Genomic DNA, 27,211 nt, shown 5'->3' with positions numbered 1-27,211 from the left:
TTGGATATAGAATTGTGAATAGCATGCGGCATATTCAGCCCATTTTTTATTTGAAATGATTTACTGTGGACTGGGGGAGAATGAACCATCATATTTGGGAATGAGCACCTTGCAGGGAAACAATATCTTATGCATTCTTACCTCCATAATTTGGATTTCCATGCTTTTTATAGTAGTCACTCATTTTTTCAGCACGGGCAGGCTTACGGTCAGTTTTCAAAGCATAACGCAACAGAATATGTTTTGCTTTTGGAGTTGGTTTACCTAACCTCCATAGGCCAGGAGGGATAGGTATGTCAATTTCGGAAGCATTAGCAGCCTGAGAATCATCACTTTTGAAATTATCTCCACCAACCTGAAATTAGAACGTCATTAATGAATATTGAATAATAAATATAGGCTTCCTTAACAGCCATGTTCACCACAAGCATACTTCATCCACATTCGGTGAGGTAGACTTTTCTTGGGATTCCTTGGCTTTTGAGGCCTCTTCTTCACCAGGATCATCATCCCCAACCATCAAAACCTCATTATCTTGGTCCTCAACTTCTGTGACCATTACTACAACATTTTCACTAGATAGTCTCCTTCTTTTACTTTCAGGCAAAACTCTATCTTCTGCAAAAGGATCCTTAGGATGACTGTTTTCCAATCCTTTAATAGGCCTTGTCATTTCGACTATAGCTTTAGCAGCTTGTACATTATTCATCCACACTACGTTGCCTGAAAATAAACACGAAAATGCATTGGAATGACTCCTGATAAATGCCATAAGCAGCATTTGAATCAAAATTAGGCACAACTCACAAGAATAATCATTTATCCACTCAATGGAGGCAGGACTGCAGTCTTTGAAGTAGGCGAATACATCATCTGTACTCATATCTTGAGTGCCTCTCATATGCAGTGCGTCAAGCCTGTAGCGTTTCTCTGTGGATTCTTCATCTTTCATTCCCAAACTGCAAGTTGTTATTAACCAATCAATACATCTTTCAGTGAAATTTTTGACCAAAATAAAGTAAAACTGAAGGTTTTACAAGCAAAGGAAGTTTAGAAATGATTTTCGGCAAATTCCCTACGAACAAGGCTATATCTCATATTGTTTATGTGTCTTCTATTTAAAAGTTATTTCTCACCACAATTGAAAATTTGGTGAGGATAGAAGCACGAACATGTATGTAAACCAAAAAAATTCCCTTCCGTAATAAACTTCAAATATCAAATGCTTCGTCAAGGTTGTATTCTGCTAAAATTGATTCTAAGGAACTTGGAAGTCAACATAGATTCGCTTACCTCTCATAAAGGGACGCTAACTTATCCTCTGTAATAGCTTGCAATTCCTCTGGTGATAAGCCATATTTTCTTGTCTTCTGAGAAAATCCATCGCCGTTCTTATTGTTGAAGCTGGAAACAGCAGGCACCAGAACTTCTTCATTGCCATCATTACGGGTTTCACGGGTCTACAGAAAATACACACCGGATAGCGATGATAAGAGGAAATCCTTCAAACATACAATAACAAATATCTATACCTAGATAATCGTGGGTGTATTTCACAGATGCTTCTCACCGGTAACGTTTTCGTCTTCGGGAGGGTATCAGATGTTTTGACGATCCTTGGCTCCGCCTGAGTATCATCCTTCACGTCACACACTTCACCCTCTTCCACGTCTTTCGCTCGTCCGTGATGAACGATAGTATTTAATTTATTCACCTCGCCATCATCTGTATCCATAGCCTCCTCGAGATCATTTTCAATTTCAATTTTTAAGTTGGGTAACTCATGCTCATCCTTGGTAAGCGCCATATTCGAACACTTATTTTCATGGAAGTCTTTCAGGTTATTTTACAAAAGTTGGATTTACCTGTGGAAAAAATCCACTTAATTGATAATTTAAATTAGGAAGTGATATAATAGGATATATCACCCGGCTTTACTTTTATTTGTCATTTTTTATTACATCGAGTTGTTGCCTTGACTTTGTAAGTATGGCGGCTTCCTGCGAAACTGCCCGTGTGAGTATTCAAATCTTCTACATTCTTTGTTGAAGTTATTTTTGTCGTTATGAATTACATGCAGTTAACGTTCTTGCATTTGAATAGTTACTGCAATTGAAAAGTGAGTCTTTACTATTCCTTTGATCTATCCTTTATTTTTTGTAGTACCGAATCTACAATGCGCTCAGCAAACCATTGCAGTATCGAGTGGAAGATATTGTTACTGTATTGGAACAATGCAGTAATAAAGAGCTGCAATCAGTGTATCCAATATTGCTTGAAAGTCTCTTCGGCACCAATGACACCTATGGATGGAACTTAAGGAATGTGTATAACAATCAAAATCCCCGAGAGTTTGACTTGTTATTCCAGTTTCTTCATCCTAATGGACCGATTTTTAGGGCTTGCTATAAGTTAATCGGCGATTCATATTTGAAATATGATTTTCCGTTATCATACCTTCCCGTAAGTACAAATACTAATTAATGTTTCTTTTGGCCTTACTGTTTTGTAAATGATAGTAACTGTTGGTGTCGCAAACTTGTGATTTCTTTCACTCAGGGAAAGGTGAAAAAGCTAATTGAAAAAGGAATGGCTCCACCATTTTATGTGGACAAGTTGCAGGTAGACAGCCAAACCGGCAAACCCTTTTCGTTGGCGTTGAGTATCCTTTGAGTGAAATTTTGTATCATTTGTTTTGTCAACAGAAAGTGTTATGCATGGTTTATAACAATATGTTTTTGTATGAACTGTTGCCATCAGCCTATCTTGCATATTTCCTTAATTCCATGACAGATCCTTTCGAATTATATGTTTTTAATTTTGCTTACTTCATAATTAACCCATGGCATCAGAGATCTATATCTGGTGTAGGTGATATGGGTCCATCATCTTGTCAGTTGATATTGTTCCTAGCAGAGGAGTATTTTTCCCATTTCCTACCATGCGATGGGTCTCACGTTCCTGTGTGCAATACAGATTCCAATGCTAATGCCGTCAGACCGTCATTACCGCACCAAGCTGCAATCAGGTCTGTGTAACAATTGTGAGATGCGTCATTGAATTAATTAGTTGGCTTGAATTTGATTTGCTCTCTACATGACGACCTCCGCACCAACATGCTCGTAGGAGTAAAGGAATAATCTTCATTGTGGTCATGTTATGCTGGTACATTAGTCGTGAAAGGCATGGGAAACTATTTTTAAACTGAGAACTCTGTTTTTCCATTAACTTTAATCTTCACATAATGCAAGTACTGAACTAATAGGAAGCAATCTTATTATATTGCTTCCCATGTTTTGCTTATGCATACTGAGTAGGGCACTTCAGAACTGATTTCCTACTTAGCTACTGATGTCTTATGGGCCACTGTCTATAATTACGTCTATTTTTAGGCCTGTGAAGTCACCCACTCTGCTCAGGCAAGCTGTTTTACTGAAGAGTGGGCCTTCATCACCCCTTCATGCATCTCCTGCAGTTCCTCAGCAAAACAACATGGAAATATGGAGGAGTGAAACCATCATTCAGGTTTTCACAGATTTCTGGTTAGATAGCCGAGAACCTGATCCACCAACATTTGGCATTAGCAACCTTTCACAAGTATGTCTGCCACTCCAAAAATTGGGTTAGCGCATATGTATTTAAAAACTTATCCAGATTTTGATCTCTTGTTTCGGGCTGAATAGTTTGTTTTGAGCCTTTGAAACATCCTCCTCATTGGAATGTGATTATTTATTATGAAATGTGAAGCATTTATGCAATTATGGACTACAGATAATGCTTTATTAGGTTTAGAGTGGTCGTTGAGCATGCGAAAACTATGGTTGTAATGATCACACTTTTCTCTTGTTTTACAGGATTTCCTTCCCTCGGCTGAGCACATCCGTGTGATAAGAAACATGATTAAGCATTTTCACTACTTCAGTAACAGTTCCACCGGTGATATGAGTGCAATGGATGAATTGAAAAGGTGTGCCACTTTCTGCTGTTACTGGTTCTACTCTCGCTGATCTTTAACATTGTTAACTACGATTTAGTTCTCGGACATTAATTTTCTGTTTTATTATTAATAATTAGTATACATATGCCTCTCTGTGAGCAGGTAATAAACTATTTGTCGTAGCTGGAAACCATTAAAAGGTTAAACCTGTCCTTCACAATAATTTTAACTGTCCTACTAAGAGATAGCTCCAGAGAGATCTTTTTCATTAGCACTGGAATGCTGATGGGGTCATTTAAACCATAGTTGAGATTTCATATGGGCTCCTCTCCTTTATTAGACATTTATTATAGAGACATCTATTTCCTTGTAATCCATCCTAGTATAAAGAGGACATTATTTTGGTGTAAAAGCTTTTGGATAGGTTATGTAGTTGTTTTTAGCAAGGAAGGAAATCTGAGCAGTCAGGAGGTGCATTATGCTTAGATTGGATGCTTCAGCTTTTGGTCCATTAAGTATAGCTCTGTACCATATTCAATAGATGAATTCTGGGGTAGTGGGAAATAGGGTTATCTCTAAATAACTTAATTTTTGGATCACATGGTCAATCTTTTCGTCCTTCTGTCCTTCCATTTGCTATTTTCTGGTTGCTTACTGCTGTCATTAGTTTTATAACTGAATTTACTGGCACTAATAATCCCACATTATTTTCCCTCATCCTCTGGATCATGATGTCAGTTTTGTGGTCGCCTAATTTTTTAGAACAGTATTGAATAAACTGTATTACTAGAAATAGTCAAAAATCCCTAGTACTTCGAACTTCCTGAACACATCCGTAGCAGTCTTCCCTCATCCCACTCAAAATGGGCTGCCAGGGAAGTGGTTGAAAATATGCTTTTTAAATGCTTGTACCTACTCATGTGGCTGCAATGCTTTGATATTATGTTTTTAATATACTATGTTTTAAATATGTCTCCTGGTCAGCATTTCAAATCTTTTTAAGTTGATCATGAAGTCACCCTCTTCCAAGTTGTTGTTTTTTGCTATGACAGTGATATTATGATTTTTATGGGAGTGTACTGATGTGTGTTGTTCCTTTCAGGGTTGTGATACCTAACAATCAAGGAAAAATTTATTCTTTTCTGAGAAGCACGATTCACAACTGGCCTCTGGATAGTTCATTTCGTCTCATTTTGGAGACGTGGCTAAGTTATATACAGCCTTGGAGGTATACTGATTTTCTGAACAAATCCGCGTAAGTTGTCCTCTGTGCATGTGAATATTTTTTAATATTACCATCAATTAATGGACTTTAAAATATGTCTTAATCTTTGGTTCACCATAGGAATAGGTTTCACGCTGGAGAAAATGATGAGCAGGAGAGAATTGTGGATAGAAATCGATGGCTTCCATTTGTGGCTGAAAACCTTCCCTCGTACACCGTAATTTTTCAGCAGCTTCTTCCGCGCTTTGTTCGTCTGGATTTGTCTACTCCCAAAAATTCACAGATGTTATTTCGTGTCACGAAGGTGAGATATATTTATTGCATTTTTCATCTGAAAAAGGTATTCTTACTGAACCTGTTTTTACTTTCAAATGGTAATTTCAGAGTAATCTCTCATCCATTTGTTGTATTGCTGCATCTGGTTCTTCTGAATGTGATTTAGTTTTTATTTAGCACCTGATGCATAAACTATTGGCTGAGGCATGTTCTTGTGTATGACCAGTATCTCTTTTTTAATCTTACTCAAGTACTGCACCCTGATTATGTAACTGTGAGAAGGGTGAGACCGATGTCGTTGCCAGGAGCAACGCGATTCCCACGACGGAAGGTGATAGCAGCGATTATGAAACCGTGATCGCACTCTTTATCACGTTGCGAGCGTCATCGGCCTATCACGTTCGAAACCGATGGTGACAAGCATATGCTGGCATAAAAACGAGCACTAAATGCATATATTAGCAAAAAATTATTGTTTATTTAATTTAAAAATGCCCATAATCGATTAAAAACCAATAACATTCGTAATTATTTCTACTGGAGTGCTATCTTGACATCATTAGTTGTCCGCGATGTTCAATTGTTATATGAGCATGGTGGTGAATTCGATTGAGCTGCTTTATTTCCACACAGCAAATTGGAAAGTACTGCTAATTGAAATACATCCGTGATTCAAACGTCAATTACTTTATATCGAAGTTTAATTATCAACATTTGCCAAGTACATTCTCCAACATATAAACAGTGTTAAACTCAACTGCTTTGGGCGTTACTTGTTGGAACGATGAAATGTTCATGGTGAAACAAAACTCAGAACTATTCCACAAACTTTTATTTTAACAGTCAGGTTAATCTTGATAATGACAGTATAAACGTCGAAACTAGTAGACTGTTAAAATAAAGGTTTGTGGAATAGTACTGAGTTTTGTTTCACCATGAACATCGTTAAACTCCTTTTCGATTTTTTAATAATCATAAATCAACTATTAACTAATTCCATTCAAATCGCTAGTGCGATTACACTTCCATTATCATTTCAACATTAATTAGTTTCAATCCAAGATCACGACTTTTCGGCCATTATCTACGATATAGTAAATATAATGACTGCAGCATCTCCCGGCGAGCATTAGCATAATGGATTAGGTTATCACACATCGAAAAGTAATACTGTACACCTTCCCCATAATTTTACCATAATACGAGTACTTTATCATAATATTACCTACTGGCGAAGCGAAGTACATAGCCTTGAACTGCCTCCATTTTATGTTTTCATTGTTTGTTATTGTTATTTCAAAAACTCCGCAGATGACACATTCTAGGACAGAGGTTTGTCGAAGGATTTCATTGGCTCTTCAGATTTCTCAATGATACCAACCTCACGCACTCGTACCTATATGATACGCACGATGACGGTGGCTTACATGATCGCGCGATACAGCGGAACGTGATAGAGAACGTGATGGTCATCTATCGCCGTCGTCGCTGTCACATTTACATAATTGAGGTGCTGGATGTGTTTGTACTTCCAACCATTTAAAAGAAAAGAGGAATTTCTGGAAATATTTAATGTTGTTTAAAAATTCTGTATCTTCTATGGTATCCATACACTTTTACACACTTCTGAAATTTTTGCTTTGAAAGTTGCGTATCCGTGTGTGTATCCTCGTGATTTGGATTTTTGAGTGGTTAATTAACTCTTAAAAAGTTCTTAGCTGCTATGTATCATTGTAGCACTCTTGAGCTTTGTTCTTCCCTGATTTAGTTGCATCCTTATCAGTAGCGGATAGAGAAAAAACTCGAGGGGGGCACAAAAGCCTTTACCTTTAGTTATATCTCAATAAAAGATAATCAACTCGCATGCTAAGTTTGAGAAAGTTTTATTTAAACTTATTAAATGAATATATAAGACAAATATCTTATAATAATGATATGAAGGTACCATTGTGGTTCTGCAATGTTTGGCAATACGGGTGGCACAACGGTAGGATGTGTGTGCCCCCGGCACCCCGCATATGCATCCACTACTAATCTTGATCAATTCCAATGACTAAGCTTTATTTTCAATGTGGAGCCAATTGAACTTGATGAGTTTACTATCGCTGCAAAAAAAGGTAGAACGCTGAACTTAAAGCATTTGTATGAAATTCTGCTGAAGCTCCATAGGTCATGTCAAATATCGTTTTACTCATCGTGTATTTGACTACAACAGCAAATCAGTAAACATTGTTTAACCCTTAACCGGTGACGTGCGGTCTGAGAGACCGCTGCGTTTCTAAAATTATGAATATTTTCAAAATTAATATTTCAAAATATCTATTATTCTCGTTAGCTTCATATTTTTGCATAACAAGGACATCCCACTCTCAAAAGTTAATCTTCCTTTTAATAAATTTTGTAAATTTGCAATTCAATTCGATTAGCGGTCTGTGAGACCGTACGTCACTAGCATAAGAAAGCATCAAGAAAGGAATAAGCTGGATAAATTTCATAGCTACTTACTACTTTGCCTTCCAACTTTATCATTTAAGGCTTTTTTTTAATCTGGCGACGTATTGATGCATAAATAGAATAATTATAACTCAAGTGTTTTGGGCATCAGTTTTTGAGCCTGCTTCAAATCACAAATTTTAATGACAAATTGGTTCGTATTGGGAGTGTAAAAATTTTAATATAAGTTTAAGAATAGTTAAGATTTAAGCATTCAAACAAAAATTAAACAAAACAATAACAATGGCGTTGCAACATTTTATGAATTTTTGATTTATTGCGGTCTCCAAGACCGCATGTCACTGGTAGTGTAACAAATATTTCACGTCACTGGTTAAGGGTTAAACGTAAGCACTTAGCTTCTACAGTCAAAAGATTGAAGAAGAGCAAACGAACAAGAGAACAAAACACAAAAGAGCCGAAAAATGGTTGTGTTCTTCATCTCGTCATGGGCAAAATATTTGATTAGTACACTTCATTGTATTTTTTATAGAGAGGACGACGTCTTCGGATTACAAATAGCTATGTATTTAAAATTAAATTTTACCGATTCTTAGATTTTTTAATTGGTCGGAAGGTAGATTTCAATTTTCAAGGTGTAGTAAAGTACCTAAATATGGAAGGTATGTATGCTATATGAAAAAAATGTTTCCAAACTTTTCATGCATGGAAATGTTTATATTGCTCCTCTTACTTAAAATAAACCAGAAAAACTAAAATCACCATTTTGTTAGAGTGCATTGTCACAGAGCAATTTTAGTTTTTCCTTCGAAACATTCAATTGGGGATATGTACTCTATTTAAGTATATCTGTATTTTAATGCATTAATAACGTATGCGATGCAATGTTTTACATAAAAATTGAAGGCCCTCATCAGCACATTTCATTCTCTATTCTGTTGCCAAATTTTTATAATTCCTCCAACCTTCCTATAGATGCAAATTTTCTGTAAGCAATTCTTTAATATACTTAAAGATGGTCAGTTATGGATAATGTACTAATAAGCATTTTTTCCATAAATTTTGTGTATATCCTTCAGCACCACGCAATGGTGTACCAGTTCGGTCATACTTGGGTACATTCTGGTTTGCTGGCATGCCCCGAAGATGTATTTGAGTTAGTACACAGTTCATATATATGTACTAAGGTGGTATAATTGGATGGAATTCAGTCGTATCCAAGGTTCTTACAGTTCATGGCAAAGTAAGGGGTCCTTGTCAGGGTCATGAAGCATGAATCAAGAGAACCGTGCACTGCATGCTGACTCAGGTCTTATTTTCAGAACATTATACCCCATATTTTTACTTTTATTTGACTTAAATTGTATTTACAAGATACAGTTTTCTTGAATCTTAATTTTTTTTTAAATAAATTTTAATAATAATTTTTAAAAAATCAAAAAGAGTGCGTGTAAAAATGAGGGGAAATGAAAATTTTCATCGTGGAATTTGATTTCTGGAATGTTATAACTACCCTCTTATTGGCATTGTATGTAGTTATTGAAATTTATTTCTATATGGCTTCATCAGAGGTCCGTGCTCAAGTATACTTTTGCAAAGCAGGCTAAGAGAACTACCAATGACATCCAGTCTTGATCAACCAGCAATTGAGCTGTTTTATTCTGTTCTCTAATATTACTGTTGTTAGCGTGGGGTTTCCGTTGCGATGGCACTCCAGAAGAATTAGCGGAACAAGTCATACAGTGAAGGAATTTATTTACTACAGTACATATTGCGTCGCGCACACGCCCGCCTTCCGACTTACACACACGAGTCTCTTCCGCCGACTGCCTTCTGCATACGGCGTCATCTGCCGTCCTTTCCCCACGTGGCCACCAGCTTCCTGTAAGGTGCTGATGGCAGCATCGCTTCCCACGCAGGCACTTCTCATAAGTGCCTATGTATAGGGATCAGAATACCATTAGACCATACGGTCTCACGTCCCCGCGAACTCAAATTGCTCTGCTTACACTGTGATATTATCTCCTTCTAGGTCTTCTCGCAGATCAACCTGAATGAGATGATTGCTGAGGTGGAGAGCTACATGGAGTCGCCACAGGGGCCGAGGAATGTGTCAGCACGGGTGGGCACTCCAACCATGCCCTATACACTGTTGTCACCTGCAGAGTCTCCCAATGCATCTCAATGGGGAACACCAAATGCCCAGCACTCCACACTCTTTCGGCACAACCACAGCCTGTCTCCAACCAACTCCCCATGGATGAGAGAGAAATGGGGTGCAACCTTGCATCAGGAACTCCTCGAGTTGGAGGGCCCATTTTTCCAGTATAAATCTATGTTTGGACCAGAACTGAGGAATGAGGTACACTTACTATCATTTTTATTTTCATATTGGATTGAAATTTAGATATGTATTTCCATTTTCTTAGTGATGCCTCACTCTTTAAATAAGAGTTTCTGGAAAATGGATTTTTAATAGTCATGCTTCACTCTCTGGCATTAAGTACATATTATTGCTATGAGTGGATCTGTGAAGTATATACTCTTACACATTTTTATGATTTTGTTCTTACATATATCTTTTGACATGGAAGTGCGTAGTGGCTTGCTGTGGCTAGTAGATTTTGCAAAGAAGAAGAACACTAGTTTTATTTTGCTCTCAATGCTTTGTTTTTGTTACTAGTTTCTGTAGTTTGTTAAGATTTTGATAAAGAGGTTTCAGTGAATTTGTTTTAGGAATCATGAAAATAAATACAAGCTCAACTCCTGTGGTTCATGAAATTGCATTAAAGCCAAATATGTTTCCGATGGAGGGTGTGCTATTGAATTAATTCAATCTATTAACTTGCTGTTTTAGATCATCAAATTTTTGGGCATCATTAAGATGGCCAAGGCTACTGCAAAGCAGGTTCAACAGAATTTAGAGGAAGAAAGACGAAACCGGCCTGGTGGCTTCCTGTCTAGCATGAAGTCACTGTTTCTAGGAATTGATGTTGAATTGGAGGAGTACAGCATGGAGGAGCGAAGGAAAGTCATTGCATACCTTGACACATCTTATCAGCAGCTGTGCAGTATTTTCCGGGTAAGTAATGTGTATTTTTGTTTTTTCTTCAAATTTCATGTAGTAAATGATGTCTGTATTCTCTTCGGGTTTCCACCGCATCTGTTGTGTTTTGGCGACAACAGTTTCGCTGACATTGCAGTCAGCGTCTTCAGGTCGAAGGTGAGGTAAATCAGAAAATTTTCCGCGTTATATAGGTGGCGGCGGCCTCTTCATCCCACTACTGCTCTCTCATTGGTCGGTAGTTGTCCATCTCTCGTTGTTGGTCTCCCATAGGTTGGTGGTCGGAGAATCCTTATCCATGCGATATGCAGGCGGTAGCCTTGATCCCTGTTGAAATTTGCCGGTGTTTTTGCTATCTCAATAGCTTCTCTGATAAGGCGAGGGAAATATTTATTTTCTTTTGCTATTATTCTTGCATCTTCAAACACTACGTTGTGTCCAGGTTCACTCCAAGCATGCTCAGATATGGCTGAGCGTTGGTGCTGTTTGTTTTTAGTAGCCCTTTGATGTTCCTGCAATAGGACTTTCATTGATCTGCAAGTCTCGCCGATGTAGTATTTACCGCATGAGCAAGGCACTCAATATATTCTTTCGTTAAGGTCCATTGAGATTTTGTCCTTCGCTCCGGATAGTTTGTCTGAAATTTTTGTGGCGGGTACATCAGAAAAGATTGCCAGAGTGCTCAGAAAGCACAACGTCAAAACACGTTTCAATTGCGGGATTTACATAAGTCAAGGCATACGTAACTCGGGGGATGCCTGTAATTATTTTTTATCACTTACTGTTTTGCGTTTGATAATTTTAGATTTATTATTCATTCAGTTAGAAATTATAGCGTACCTCGTCAGCAAACTATGTGGACTGCATCTTGGCCACTTAATTGTGTGTGTACGCGGCACGACACGAGAGTATTAAAAAGTGGACTGTATTTTTTATTATGCGCCGGGAGTCCCACACCATCCAAAATCACCACACTCACCTGGGTGTCGGTCTCCCGTCGATGGCTTCCTCAGGCAGCGTCGGCTCGAGATCCTTCCGACTTGACGACACATTCACAACTGCCGTTCACAGCCAACGACCACGAAAACAATAACTTTAAACAATAAAACTCTTGTCCACATGGGTGCCCAACAAACAATAAATCAAGCGAGTGGTGATTAAAGTATAGGACTCCCTATGGCGCGAACAGTGTGAATTTTGACTATTTTTCCTATAATTTTTCTTTGCAAGTCATTGGTATAAGGTAAGGTATTGGTATTTGCAAGTGATTGGGAAATGTGCAAGACTGCTGTTAGGTGCATTTAGTTCTGAGAGAACTTTTTGTTGAAATTCCTTTGAGGAAATTAGGGTAGAGGCTAGGGAAGAGGATGAGCCACTGTAAACTTTTTTATGTGCATCTTATGACCTAGATGTATTTTATAGTATTACTGGAAATAGTTTGTAATTTTTTTCTTTATGATTTCTAGGTTGATCCAGGCCCGGGAGTTGATTTTCCTGATTCAAGATCTGCATTCCAAAGCTCTAGCAAACAGCCTTCACCAAGTGAGATGCCCAGAACTCCAGATGCTAATCTTGTCCTGCCCAATCCCAGGCTTAGGAGGAAATACTGCGATGCTAAGTATGAGGGGGATCCAGAGATGGCTCCAGTTATGACGATCGAGCTTGGCTTCCTCGTGAGGGCTCTGCGTCTTGTATCATCCAAAATCAATGAAAAGGTCAGCTTTGGATTTTTTGGTAATTTAGTTGGAGTAAGTACCCTTGTGGACTTGATGCGTTTTTTTAGGAGGCTCCGTCAAGCAATGGCGATTGTAAATTTTTTAAAGATATGTTATTGTATTCTATGCACTGACATTCAAGATTACTTCTGGCTTTTATTCAAGGGCATACGCAGGATCATAACTATGGAGGGGCAATCCAAGTTGTGACATTTTAGTATGGAAAAAATGAATGAAACCATCATTATAAGAAAATTATAACAGCACTTCATTATTTTGAGATTATTTCCTTGAAAAATAGTTTTATTTTAGATACATATCTTATACTAATACATATTATTTTTCGTGGGTTTAAAGAAAATTTGTTGAATACTATCGTTTCAATTTAGTACTGATTTTGCTGTAAGACTTGTAATTTTTGCTTCAAGGGGGGGGAGGCAGATGCCCCTTGACCTAGACCATTCTGTTTGTCATAGGACAACTCTCGGCGGCCGGACTGTAGGTTTATCAACTTAGGAACAAGGTCTTGGAATGCATCTAGTTCGTATATTGCACTTACTGTATTCAGGAAGATATCAACCCTCAATTGCATTATGCTGCATTCTTCTGTTGAGAAACTGAAATGAATTTTCCTGTTATATATATTTCCACGTAATTTAATCGTGTTTATAATTTACTGTTTTTTTATGATTCCTAAAAGAAATGTTCATACAAAGTTCATTATTACAAACCTCCGATTTTTCGGTCCCGTGAACTTTGTACAGTAAACTCTTGATTTTACGAAGTCAGTGGGACCGGAAAATTGGCACTTCGTAAAATCGAGTTTCGTAAATTCAAACCTTTTTCATAAGTCACAAAAAAAATGTTCGCTTCTTCCGCCGTTTTTTGTCTTTAGTGGTCTTATTTAAATGTTTTCGGTGGTTATTCTCGGTATAATTCATAGAAAAGGCTTTTTGCTATCGATTTATGATGTGAAAAATCGTTAAATAATTATACCACCATAAAATTCCCATTTCTTGTTCATACTTCAACATCAACGATCGCTAAAGAAATTCCCGACCAGTTTAGAAAACGTAATCAAATAATGAATTGCAATGTTTATTATAAGAATTAACAGTAATAAATTTGTGGTTAGGAGCCAATAGCTACTATTAAGTATGCAAAAGATAGATATTTGTTTCTGACACCCACGGAATTTTAGCGGCAGCCGGCCTAACCGCCATTTATGTCGCCCTCTATCGCTCAGTGACGAGAAAAAAAGAAAAACAAGGGTCTTAGCCCGTTTCCAAAATAACCTTCGTAAGTTAATATTTCGAGTTACTTCGTATTTTCAGCAGAATGTGCTATATTATCACTGAGATTCAATTACGATCATAAATGACGTAGGATGTGATTATCTTCTGGCGAATATTTGAAGTAAATTCTGTTTGAGTTCTCCGTCCGACTACTGTGTTCCATCATCTTCGCAGACGTTGCCATAAAAGACTTAATTCTTCATCAGGACTGTATTCTTCACACCGGGTGTGAGGTGACCTGTTCATATAGTATGTTTCTCTCCTTTTATGCCGACAGGAGCAAGGTTCCAACCGGAAAACGACAGGAGAAACATCTTACAGTATCGGAGAAATATAGATAGAAACGTTATTATCCACATTGATTGTTTTCCTACAAGAGAGGTTTTATCATTTCTCAACGTGGTTAAGTATTGGTTCGCTAGCGTGAATTCCCAAAAAATGACACGCAAAAACCTGTACCGTCACCTCATTTAGTTTTCGTGTTCCTTTCTCCGCCGTATTGAAAGTTAGGCAAAGGATCATTGACATAGAGAAAAGATTTTCTTAGTTTTAGCACTAAAAAATAGTCGCGCCATAATCGTAAATAAATATAGTGTGGAAAGAGCAAAGAAATTAATTTCAATTGAAAAGTCAGCTGAGAAGAAGAGAGACAATTATAAGCGCGGCACCATTTTCCCGATAGTGGAAGATACTTCTTCCGCCTCTCTCCGGTTAATAACTTCCCCCGTTGCAGGTAAAGATGAACCATGCCCTTCTCCACAATCGGGGAACGTTCCCAGTGGGTGGGGTGAATAAGAGTGGGATGGGGATTGCCTGAGGGAAGAAGTGTGGTCAGTACAAGCACTGGTGAAGGGGGCAGGACAAAGAAGGGTGGGGAAATGGCCTTCAGCTCTGCCTCAGTCTACTTTTGGGGGCCGTATTTTTTTGCGACGCACACAAGCTCAGTCTCCTTAGGGAGGGAGTGAATGGGAAATGCTGGGGAAGGAGGGGTTTGGGATGCGTAAGGTGGGTGTCAGCAAGATCAGCCAAAGGCGGCAGGAGGGAAGGGACGGCTTTGGAAAGACAGAACCCCAGCATGGGAGAACGGGGAAGCGCGTGAGAAGAAAGTTCATGGTTAGACTTGGAAGTGCGTCTTCATTACGAGAAGCCTGAAATATAAATTGGCGGTAAATAGAGCCCAGTACTTAAGATATTTAAGTTGTTCATTCACAAAGGCCAATATATACACGAAAAGATATTATGGCGCGGATTGCATGTATCAACGTCCATTTCGGGATGTTATTAATTTCTGTTCCCATTTATAAAAGTAGCAAATAGATTTGAAAGAATGATAATCATGAATAAAAATATCTAAATCGATATCCAAACGCACATGAGCAAAATAGATGAATGTGTACATACCGATCCATCGCAAGTAATACCGCTCAAGCTTCTTCCGGTATAGGACTTTAAATTTCTGGATAATGCCTTGGTCCAAGGGCTGGGACTTGCTAGTCGAGTTCGGGGGTAAAAAGAGGACTCGAACATTAGCCAATTTTCGATCTTCCACGTATTTATGAACGGTGGCATTATCCATTATTAAAACAATTTTGCTGTTCTCTCCAGCAATTTTTCTCTGTAGACGTATAACTGTTTGCTGGAAAATTTCTCGGGTCATCCAGCTGTTTTTATTTGCATGGTAAAAAACGGGGAGGGCTTCCAATTTTACATGTTTTAAGCACCGTGGCCTTTCAAATTTCCCAATGACAACGGGCTTATTTTGTCCGTGCCCATTTGGTTGACGCACAGCCCCACAGTAACACGCACTTTATTCTTTTTCCCCCATGGCACCTTTGCCCTTTGAAACCCAGGGTTGCGTCAGGTAATGCATTAAAAAATAGCCCAGTTTCAGGGGCCAGCGAGGGTGAGCTCGTCAAGGAAAGGGTCCCGGATTAGGGACCCTTCGAAGTGCTTCGGCGAAAAGTAGTCAAGTAGTCTTCGAAGTACGTTCACAGCAGTGCAAAGGGTTAATTAGGGGTGTACGAAATACTCCGCGCGACCTTCCTGACATGTTAAACTACGAATTATTGTCGATGCTATGTTTACGAACAGGCACGTAAATAGGGGCATAATGTCAGCCGCGATATTTTAACTGAACTCCTACTCCCCCTAAATTCCCACAGTGAGGTTTTTGGCGACCCATTTCTCTCCAAAGTTGCATTATCATTTACGATTTCGCACTTTTGATGGACCACAGTTGGAAGCGCTGATTTTTTAGCTACTTACGCCGGCGTAACTAGTTTTGTTGACAAATTTTTCGCCGTAGTTCGTATAAACGAATGCCATTTGCTCCTAGGGACCGAGCCGAGGTTTGTAAATTCAAAAAATTTCGTATAATCGAAACTTCGTATAATCGAATAGCGCCATGTATTTAGCATAGGCTTTTCACCGGGACCGCAATATCACTTCGTATAATCGAAAACTTCGTAAAATCCTGCTTCGTAAAATCAAGAGTTTACTGTAATAACAAGAGTCTACTGTATATCTAAATAATGATGTCTCGTGGTGTTGTTCTGCTTTGAGAGAATATTCTCACTCATCTATCATGTAAATGTCTGGGGAAACAATTCCTTGGTTCTTTCACAGTTCCTCTGTAGAAGCTGATCTTTGGAATGGATTTAAAAATTTGATTTTGAGTTGGGAAAGAAGCTGACTGATTTATATTGGGCTAGCAATGGACTGCCCACTGTGAGTGGATGTGAAAGGGACATAAGCCGCTAATGAAAAACATTCTCAGAAAACCATTATAGCTGCTGCCCTCTGAGAATAACTCGTTGTCTGTTGTTAGGTTATCATTGAAGTCAAATTCAAGAAGTGAGGGGTAAGTTAGTCACTGGTGATTTAGAAATGACTAGAGACATGCAAAAGGAGGGGTTATTTTATAGCCAAAAGTGGTGTTATTTTTTTCAAAAAGCGATGTTATTTTGCCCTGAAATCTGTGTTATTCTAACGGGAAAATAATTGATGTTGATTGAGAGCCATCCTTCCAGTGGCCCACCCATTGCCCTAGATTTAGGATATTATTGACCGGGAATAATTTTAGCAATAATATTCATGGAGTATTGACTGAATTCACCTATTTTACATATTTTATCCTTCGCGTATCCATATATCTAGCTTACATTGAGAGAAATTACTTTTAAATTTCTGTAAGTTCAAATGAAATATTGCTATTGTGATCAAGTTGTCATCTTTCACATTTGTTCTCTTATCTGTTAACACAGTGCAATAGCATGAAAGAAATCTTTCCCAGTCCACGTTTGCAGAGGGGATCCAATTTGCTTAAAGGCGCTTAGATGCAAATAATGTCTCAGACATTTGAGCTCCTGGATTGCTTTCATTATATCCACTGAACCCCAGGAATTTTGCTTTTGTAGTAATTTCTGTAATTCTCCCAACCCCAACTTCAACTTCTCTGTCTCCATTGATTCCAGGCCATGAATTTTTTTGTCTTTAAGTCAGGGTTCATGTCTGTTGTCAGAATTTTTTGGGGATCAAAAACTGAGATCTTTTCAAAAACCTATTTTTTGCTTAGGTTCTCTGCCATAAGAGAACCAAGTTTGGTTGATGCCTTTTCAACCATCTGCATAGGTATTGACTTTACAGCAGCTGCTTTAGAGGTTGTCATGTTTTGCAGATGTAATAAGTGGTTTTATCAAAAAAAGTAGTCTATGAATATTCTCGAGGCTCATTTTTAACTTCCTTAACCCTTTCAAAACGGTGGAGTTCTCTCCTTAGCATGAATGCAGGACTGCACCCTAAGAGACTCTTCGGTCTTCTCTGTATGGAGCATTTATGTTGGACATTTGTTAAGAAGAGTCTTGCGGATAATCACACACTCTCAACACCAACCTTTTTTGATCCTTCCTAGTGGGGATTTTGCATTATCTTGGGCTCCGAGGGTAGTTGGTCTCCCTCCTTTCACGACTTATAACCCTACCAGCGGCATTGGTTCACTGTCAACTCGTGCTTTGTTTATATGAATTAGCTATATGGATAATAGTTGCTTGCACATAAATTACAGACTTCCAATTGAATTCCTCGTTTTATTCTGAGAATTTTAAAATTTTGAATGAAGCTCTAACGTCAGCATTAATGAATTTCCATGTTGATTTTATTCTGAAATCGAGAGATAAGTTATTATTTATGGTAGAATTTTGTTTAAAAATTGTAAATGCTGCTCAAAAGACAAGGAATTCAATTCTTAGTTTTTATTTTTTGAGAAAGAAGCATATATTTATTTCGCAAACTAACTGAATGAACAATTGTGTGACTGCGGTCCCTTGCCATAAAGAGGGGTGATATAAGACGAGTTCATGCTCCCGGATTTTGGCAGTTACGGCCTGTGTTGGGTGCAGAAACTAAGACTTCGCGAACCCACGAATGTCATAAAAGGAGGAGAGCAAAGAAACGTGTATTTTCGGCATTCGTTCGACTGCGTAGGAAAATCTCAGACGAAAATTTTCGCCTTTCGTCTCCCGGGTCAAGAAACGTCCTGCCGCATATTTTCGTCATTAGCAGCGAAAGGGTTAACTCCTTATGGAATGTGAGCATTTGGATAGTATGAACCCTCCCGTAATTTTATTCAGTCAACCATCAGATTCCTATGGCATTTTGGCTACTTTGTAGACATCGTGTGAATGCGGTTTAGACATCCTCCTGACAAACAAGTCGCCTTATGTCCTCGAATGTATTTCTTTGTGAAAATCATGAATTTTCTCCGATTCATGGGCGATTTTCACCAACTCAGATGCGATTTTCATTTTTTTTCTCATGCTCATGCTTCTCCCACGAAATTGTTTTTCTAGGTGTATATTTAAGCTGGAATTTTTTCACTGCATTGGCCGCTCACCGACGCAATGAATTTCCGTGGGCAGCCGTTCACGGCACAGCACTGTGAAATCCAGAGAGTCGTCTCGTTGGAAAGTGGCCTGAATTTAACGGCGCTGTGCCGGGAACGGCAGCTGGTGATAAGTTGTTTTGGCTGAAAGCTGCCTCTATGTAGCTCCGTGTGTATTTCACAGAGTAGACGGCGCACCACCGCTTTTTGCCGCTTTCAGACGAGCTGGCTCTGCTCTGGCCGTCGTCAACGGTACCGTGCTTTCAAATACCTAACCATTGGTCTCAATGTATGTCTTCAAATACATAAATCAAATCGCCCAGTTGACGGCACGGCATTGTCAACGGTCAGCAATGCAAGGTTCAATCCGGCCCAGGTTGCGCCGTTTATGGCGTGAAATACGCACCGTGCTACATTGAGGCTACTTTCAAAGTCCCCCCTGCATCGTGAACAATTTGGTTGTGATGAAGATTACATCAGTTCTTGTAACAAGGAAGAAAGAGTGGAATCAATTGCTGGCTCATTAATTTCCTTATAATTTTGTTTGTTGAAAAGAAATTAAATAATTGTATTAGATTCCCAAATTCATTACAGAGCTTAATTCTGCAGTTGTATTTTGGTTAAGGTTAGCTTTCCTAATGACTCTGTAACTTTTTGTTGATCCTGGATTGTAGGGACCGAACTAAATTGGTTTTTAATATCAAAGTAATCTAATAATGAGTTTGATGGAGCAATAAAGCCTTACAGATGGTTTGTTAACTATACTTTGTGTTCATTCCATTTATAGACTTAAATTGCTAAATCTCAGAACAAAGGAGCACATTTTTTTTGACAAACTGGAAACGGTAGAGATTTTTACTGAAGGTTTTAGACTTGAATCTGAATTTCATGGGTTCCAGTCTTTCTACCTCATTGGCAGATATTTCTCTCCACTAATTTGAAGGGAAGTTATTCAAATCCAGTAAAAAGTATAATACAATGATGGAACATTTAAGTTCCTCAGTCCATTATTTCTGCTCAGACTCCCACTCCTGGAGATTGACTTGGAGTTTTCCAGCCCTGTGGTGTAGAAGTCCGTCTTCATTGGCTATCTGTGACATAAAGCTCTTCTAATGAGGTCCCTGGTCTTGAATGATTTTCCTCTGGGAATCTGCAACTCTAGGGCATTTACAGTTGGCGACTTAGTAGATTTGTTGTTATCCATTAGATTCTCTCTTTACAATAGTAATCTGTTTCCGAGTGATTGTGGAATGATTTCCATCAAATGTTGAATCAGCCTAATTTCTGGGTTGGGAATCAATTTTGAGAGCATCAGCAAATGTAAAAATGTTGCTCTGTTCTAAAATATGTCCCATTTAGAAATAATGTGAAAATTTATTTATGACATATTGTTCCATTGGAATTGAAGGCTGCCAAATTTGAATTTCTGAAAAGTGCACACAAAATAGGCAATCTCAGATCATATCCATTGAAAGTCAAACCCATTTTAAGCGAGGGTGCATTATGCATTAAGATGCATGTATTAATTGTACCATCAGTACCAGATTTTGGCTATTTGTGTATTTAATTATCTTTTTCTTTAACATACAATGTACAGGACTCTATAACAGACATCTTTGAGTTAGCTTATTTCATAAATTACTGCTCATACAAATCATTCTACACTGTTTAAATGCTTCTAAATTAATTTAGATGGAGAGCATACTGCATTTTTTCTGAGCCAATGACAGTGTTTAGTTGGGTGACTTTAGTGGTGGCTGTTGGCTCAAGATAACATATTTTTTGACAATGAGTCCACCTTTGTGTTGCCAAATCCCATGTGTTTACTAGCGGCTGTGAAGTGAATGAGCTGCAGTATAATACATCCTTCTCCTGTGTGCATTCTTATCCTTCGGTGAAGGATTGGCCAGTAGAAAACCTCTTTTAATAAAATGTTGGATGGAAATCGGGGTTATTCTGACTTAGGAAAATGTTTACAATGAATGATAGCTAGAAATTTGCTTTGTCTTCAATTCATGATAACTTTGTATTCTTCTTTGCTTGCAGTATGGAGATGAAATCAAGACCTTGTATCAGCTTGACAACTTCAAGGGCCGATTAGCACGCCAGGTTCTTTGTCCTCCAATGACAGTTCGAGCTGTAACAGGGAAAGAAGAATTCAATGAGGAATACATTAGCATGCCACCAAGATTAAGTTTACGTTCTCTAGCAAATCAAGCTGTTCTGATGAAAATGGCTATAGTGATATTTGTACTTTCCTGGATCATGGGTAGTGGATACTTTCAAGGTCTCATAGTTTTCCTGCTGATTTGGTTCCTGTGGCTCACTGTGAAAGCAGTCTTGGCTCCCTTCCTTGGATGTGGAGTTCCCCCTGCTCCATCATCAAATTCTAGTGACTCGCCAAGGGATGAGGCCCCTGAGAGTTGATAGCTATTGTGCTGTGCCTCATACCATGCAGCTGTCTTATGATGAGGTAGTTCAGTCACGCATATTTTTCATCATCAAGATATTCCATTTGTGAACTTAATGTTGACAATTTGTAACTGTTATGTATAAGTAATGTTAAATTTTTACTACCGTTTTTAAGAAAGTGTTCTTTGCTAAAGCACTGCATTTTTACTAATTTTTGTAAATATGGTCTTCTAGCATTTTTAAGAATCATCTGATTGTGTATTTAAGCTTGCAGGGATGGAATTGCTTGTTTGTCCTTGAATTTGTAATTTGTGGAATTGGTCCATTCCCTGAAAAATATTTAAGAACCCTTTAATCCTTTCAAACTCTTTTTACATAAATCAAGTATTTTGTTAATTACTGTGTCATTGATTTTCTCCTTAAGTCCTCTCCATTTAGTCTGAACTTTACTTGCCTTAAATCCTTTGTGTAGTACTGGCAAAAATAATTAGATTTAAAAAGTATATCATAATAGATTATTCACTAAATCATAGTTTTGAAGGGAATGTACCATAATCTTTGTGGATAGGCACCCCAGAACAGATGGATGGGAAACAAGTGGGTAATATGTGCCTCAAAGTCATCAGCAGTATATGCATGATAATGATAGAACACCTTGATGTCAAAGCATCCATATTGAAATGATCAAGACCTACTTTATTGACTCCACTATATGAATTGATGTCTTGAATTTGTTGGTGATTTCCGAACCTCCTGATTATCATTTACATCTATGCTTTCTGTATCAATGGTATGGATTTTGTTTTAGGGTATGAAGTTTGCGTGATTACATGCATGAAAAGACTAGGTAGGAGAGTCCATGTTGCAACTTTAGGTAAGAACTTTATCTAGTCTCTTTTTTCTGATAATGGCATTAAATCCGGGCTTCCACCCAACTGTGAAAACCTTTAAACCTTAACACATTCAGTGCGGATGACATATATATATGTCATGAGGGCTTTTCCACTCAAGCGGATGACATAAATGTATGTCTTCGGGAGCTCGTTTTTCCGCTGGTCACTAGGGTACTCCGAGCGCGCCTAGCGTTACTTTTTCACCCTCCCGCAGTTCGGGATTGACCTTAAACCATTGCAGAAGTGTCCGTTTCTAGTTCTACGTGTTCCTTCATTTTTAGTGTTTTTTTGTTTACTTTAGTGCTATTTTTGGAACAATTTGGCAGGTTGAGATTTTTCTTTTCAATTCCTTCACCTCTATTTCATTATTCCTATCGTAAATATCATCATCATGTCTTACATATGGATTATCTTTTTTAATTTGTTTCTTTACCTTCATTTTTTATTTATTCATATTTTATGTGCTATCACAAAAATTATGAGTAGACTAACTTTTTTATTAAAGATATTTATCCCCGTTTCATACTCACTACATAATAAAAAAATGATCTTAGTGCGGTGCTTCATTTAATGATGTTATATTTGAATTTGTTTTTGTAGGAACATTTTTTATTAATGCAAATTACGTTTATCCTGGGTGATTTTTTTTGGGTCTTTTTCCTACTTTTACGGCATATTTTCTCATTAGTTTCCCTAGGTCAATTACCAATCCTCTATTCATTTCGATTTTATTTCATTTTCTGAGTTATTCATACGTGTTGGGTTAGTTGCAGATTTTCTTCCTTTTCATAAAAAAAATAACATATTAATGGCGTATGCAACACTGCATTACATTATCTACAGTATTGGTCTGTATTTTTTTACTCGTTTATTTGTTTCCTTAGCTTTGTAAACAAAATTGCGGAAAAGAATAGACTCAGAGGTATTTTAAGCATTACGGCATTTAACCATTATTTATGCCCTTGAAATAGTATTTTTATCTTATTTTTTAATTTATTCATATCTTATGTGCAACCACAAAAATTATTATCAGACTTATTTTTTGTTAATAACGTGTATTCCCGTTTAAAAACTTACTATTTTATTTCAAAATGTTTCCATGCGGTCCATAAGGTCGTATTTTATACTTTATTAATAATTTTAAAATAATTATTGCAAATTACGTTTTTTTACATAATTTGGATTTTTTTCCTAATTTTACGGCATATTTTCTCAGTCATTGCTCCGCATCAATTACTTGTCCTCTGATCATTATGGTGTTTTCATTTTGTAGGTCATTAATACATTCTAGTGTTAGGTACACATACAGTCTAAATTTTCATAAAAACTAAGGTATTAATCACATATGCAACACTCCATTACACTAATTGTACTATTTTCCTGGATAATTATTAAGGCTCAAGGTTGGAGTCCCTCCCTACCAGCGGCACTCGCAGAGTTTATTTCAACTTGCAAATGATATTTCCTTTGAAATAATCCTCTCATAGACGGAGAAAAATGCAGAAAGCATTTTCCTCCAAAATCCTTCACCAAGGGCCTTCACTAAGGGCATAATGGATTGGAAGCCGTTGGACAGGGAGAACTGGAAACTTCCACACATGGGCGCAATTAGGGTTAACACGATTTCTAACGATTGGAGGTCAGAATTAGTGTGAGTAGCGATATTCGGGAGAAAATGTGCCGTGATAGGTTTTTAGGAATGATGCAGGCTCTTCATTTCTCCGCTAACCGTGAAGGCATCCGTGGGACAGTGACTACGATTTGCCCAGAATGTGAAGGTCAACCAGGGCTCTGTCTAAGGCCTTGCTTTCAAATATATCATAAACATTTGTGAGAACTTTTATTGAAATGTTTCAATTTTGCAATAACTCTGAGGTAACATAGATTAAAAAAAATGTTTATCCCATAAATTTATATTTTTCTTGCCGTTCATTGTGTGTTCTACTTCTGTGACTTGAAAAAATTAAATCTGCGGCCGTTGAAACAAAAAAATACACGTAAAGACTAATTCCAAGATATTTTCGTCATTAACCTAAGGAATCAACGGTAGAAGAAGTATTATAAACAGAAATATGAAAAGTTCACTTCTTCATGCAAGGAAAATTGCATGTGTGTAATGCGGGTTGCGTGAATTGTCAATTACTGGTGACGGGTGGCATACATGTATGTCATTAGGGTTTTCTACAAATTGCTTGAAATAGAAACAAAAAAAATTGCAAATTCTGTTGGATTACTTCCAAGACCACCGTTATGAAGGAAAATCACCCATCCGTCACTGGAGGTTTCGGTGAAAATATCATCCGCATTGAATGTGTTAAGCCGTGAATTTCGTCTGCCATGAAAAAACCTGGAAAAAGCAGTGAATTTCGTCATATAACTTTGAAAATCTTTCAAACTTGATTTTAGAGCTACGGTTGAAAGAGCAAAAGAAAAATTGATATGTCGATCATGTTTCAAGGTCAGTCATGTGCAGGCACTCTCCATGCATTTATCTGCACACGTATATTCTAAGCACAATTATTGGTCCGTTTGCGATGATGACACATTGACCTTAAGCCTGTACCAAAGCCGGAAGAACCAAAGTGTTCATTAACCCTGGCGAAAATTCAGACACTTCTTAATTTCCCTGGCACCCTGGTCCCTCCATTTTCCCACTCACAACCTTTAGTCGGAGCTGAATTTTGCGAATGATATGTGACGTCATTAGAGATAACATTTTCATTGCAGCGCTTGCATTCACAGCATCTGTTGTGTTTGTTAAATTTTCAGTTAACAAGGCGGCCGATGATCGTTATGCGATCAATTCTTCTGCTTAAAATGGTTTATCCAAAAACCGTGAATTTGACGACATCTAGACCGTGAAAACCTGGAAAACCCGTGAATTTTATATTTTAGTTTGAGTGGGAACCATGAAGATTTATTCAAACAGGGTTTTCAGGGCTCTGGAAAAGCGATAAATCTCAGTGAAATATTGGCTTTACTTTGGACTGTTTCATGTGAGTCAGCATTTAAAATACCAACGGAAACAATGTCGATTATTATGGCAAGTTGCGCTGAAAAATTATATGCATACAAAGATATGGCTAATCATTACAGCAATGTCATGGTAATGAAAAACAGCTCAATTTAAACACTGAGCACAGTATTTAATGTGTGTTCAATTTGTGGGACCCCTAGAAAACAAAATTATATTCAAATGAGTGGTGTCTTAGTAGTACATATTATTTTTGAAAAAATGAACAATGAAATTAAAAATAGTGTGATGTATGTATGGGGAAAATTAACATCATATCCTGAGACAGGGAATTCATTTGGGATATCTATTCAGAATGAGAACTTCTTTTGTCAGTGTAATAATTGATTTGGGGTTACCATTCCTGGAATTAAAGGCTTGCAGCTTAGCATCTACAAAAACATAAATTGAAATAATTTGCAAGGGGAATTGATGCTAATGCAAAGCACAACTTGCCTCTGATTTTTATATTGCCTCATAATTCTTCAAGCTTAAAAGGTTAAAATGAGATGAATTTCTCTTTGCTTCCTTAATTTTTTGTAACTTTCACAAGGAATCACTAAAAGAGCTATCATTTCCGTTTAAAATGTTTCTGGTGCTAGTGATTATATTAGCCCAAAAACTCTGCAGTGATGATGTATTCAAAGAATATTGCATACCCTGATTTCTGTAATTAAGGGGCATGGGCTTTGTGCTGTTTAATGCAGTGCTGAATAAACACCCTTTTGGGTCTCTAGGCAGTGCAGGCCCTCATGAGCAACCACCCTTGGCTTATTTTTATAGGGAATCCCTTTTGGGGTACCTAAGCGATTGTAATGTGGCTCAGATTGAAACGATTATTTCTTACTAGGGGGCAGTGGTGCCGACTCGAGGGGGCCCGAGCCCCCTAAAAAATTCGTTATGGGTGTGAGGATAAAAATGTGTCGGGCTTGTCGATTTTCACCGAGTGTCCAGATATCGAGTTATCAGGGCGCTAATGTTGATCATGTTACTCTTAATGCTTAAAAATCGTAAAACTCACTACTTAAAAATTTCCTGGAGCAAGATGGAGGTTTGGACCCCCCTAATATTTTTTGTAAGTCGGCATCCCTGCCGGAATATTTTAGATTGCATGTCGAGGGAAGGTGTATTTCGAGAGCAGGCTTACCCAAATGAGCCCCTTTTAAAAATTTCAAGGTGGGTTTGAACCCCTAGTCCACTACCTCCCGTTTTTATTTCACCTCTCCTCCCTTCATCTTTCCTATCAATGGTAGTCAATACTCACGAGGCTGTTCTCCTCAGCATCAAGTTCATTATCGTCATAACATGGTCGCAAGGTTAGCTTCATTTTCTTAATATTTTTTATGGATGACAAACTGCAACTTCGAGGTGGCCGTTTGAAGTCAGTGAATGCTCCTTCTGGTACGGGAGGAAGTGTTGCGCCAAAATCCAAGTCAAGCAAAGACTCCCTTGAGCAGCTCTCGGGGTATTTCTCGTCGATGTCTGACCGGTATGACTTATAAAAGTTGTGGCTTGCGGGAGAATATATGCTTTCATTTGACTTCTGCTTCGACTCCATGTATTCTATCTTGTCCGTCAGCCTAGATAAGTCGATATCCCCCTCTTCTGGCACTGAATTTTCCGTGTTGTCCACATCCGGCTGTGAATCTTTTTCCATTATGTTATAAAGTCTCTCGCATAAGTCAATTACTTTTTCATTTTTATGCCCGTAAGGTTCAGATTCTAAGCACTTAATGGTTGATTGCGCGACTGTCATCGCGTTTTGCAGCAAAGCCTTGGTAGTACTTCTTAGGTTTATCAGTGTTCTGCCCTCCTTCGCTGTAAGATTCTTCAAGTAATTAATGTGCCTTTCGGCTACATTAAGTTTGTTGTTCACTTCCCTTACGGTTTCTGAAATTGTTACTAGATGCAGCAATACTTCGTCACCATTTATAATGGATTTTTTCTCTTCACCGGTCTTCTTCATTTCTTTCCACCAAGGATTTCCGCATGTAATGTATGTTATGAATTTGCCATCATGTGGTCGTGGCTAAACGTTCGTCACTTGG

The 27,211-nt window shown here is 38.0% G+C and overlaps 3 protein-coding genes across 4 annotated transcripts in view; 1 reads left to right on the top strand and 2 right to left on the bottom strand.

Annotated features, from left to right (window-relative positions):
* Positions 1 to 1,907, bottom strand: part of LOC124158592 (nuclear cap-binding protein subunit 3-like) — a 5,881-nt gene extending 3,974 nt beyond the window's left edge. For both annotated transcript variants that reach the window (XM_046533752.1, XM_046533753.1), the window contains exons 1-5: positions 1,571 to 1,907; positions 1,294 to 1,460; positions 808 to 959; positions 434 to 723; positions 142 to 355 (exon numbers count right to left, since the gene is read on the bottom strand). In XM_046533752.1, coding sequence (XP_046389708.1) covers positions 142 to 355; positions 434 to 723; positions 808 to 959; positions 1,294 to 1,460; positions 1,571 to 1,807 — 1,060 coding nt within the window. In that variant the 5' untranslated portion in view covers positions 1,808 to 1,907. The remainder of the gene's footprint in view (positions 1 to 141; positions 356 to 433; positions 724 to 807; positions 960 to 1,293; positions 1,461 to 1,570) is intronic.
* LOC124158591 (sphingomyelin phosphodiesterase 4) lies at positions 1,891 to 21,653 on the top strand. Its single transcript, XM_046533751.1, has 12 exons — positions 1,891 to 2,016; positions 2,164 to 2,463; positions 2,560 to 2,662; positions 2,794 to 3,028; positions 3,393 to 3,597; positions 3,855 to 3,967; positions 5,040 to 5,192; positions 5,283 to 5,466; positions 9,925 to 10,254; positions 10,750 to 10,974; positions 12,423 to 12,671; positions 20,892 to 21,653. The coding sequence occupies exons 1-12, from the start codon at positions 1,990 to 1,992 to the stop codon at positions 21,270 to 21,272; spliced, it is 2,505 nt and encodes an 834-aa protein (XP_046389707.1). The 5' UTR covers positions 1,891 to 1,989; the 3' UTR covers positions 21,273 to 21,653.
* Positions 21,351 to 27,211, bottom strand: LOC124158595. The gene is made up of 2 exons (XM_046533757.1): positions 26,428 to 27,211; positions 21,351 to 21,586 (listed from the first exon to the last, which is right to left on the bottom strand). The coding sequence occupies exons 1-2, from the start codon at positions 27,127 to 27,129 to the stop codon at positions 21,497 to 21,499; spliced, it is 792 nt and encodes a 263-aa protein (XP_046389713.1). The 5' UTR covers positions 27,130 to 27,211; the 3' UTR covers positions 21,351 to 21,496.

This window comes from Ischnura elegans, chromosome 5 (genome assembly GCF_921293095.1).
Source record: "Ischnura elegans chromosome 5, ioIscEleg1.1, whole genome shotgun sequence".
Classification (NCBI taxonomy): domain Eukaryota; kingdom Metazoa; phylum Arthropoda; class Insecta; order Odonata; family Coenagrionidae; genus Ischnura; species Ischnura elegans.
The sequence above is the reverse complement of the archived record's forward strand: the minus strand, read 5'-3'. Positions and strand labels throughout refer to the sequence as shown.

Coding starts and splice junctions, on each gene's coding strand:
- LOC124158591 (XM_046533751.1), top strand. CDS start 1,990: ATGGCGGCTTCCTGCGAAACTGCCCGT. Junction 10,975..12,422: donor AGCTGTGCAGTATTTTCCGG/GTAAGTAATGTG, acceptor TATGATTTCTAG/GTTGATCCAGGCCCGGGAGT. Junction 12,672..20,891: donor CATCCAAAATCAATGAAAAG/GTCAGCTTTGGA, acceptor CTTTGCTTGCAG/TATGGAGATGAAATCAAGAC.
- LOC124158595 (XM_046533757.1), bottom strand. CDS start 27,129: ATGAAGAAGACCGGTGAAGAGAAAAAATCCATTATAAATGGTGACGAA. Junction 21,587..26,427: donor ATGCTGAGGAGAACAGCCTC/GTGAGTATTGAC, acceptor AATATTTTTCAG/GGAATGGACCAATTCCACAA.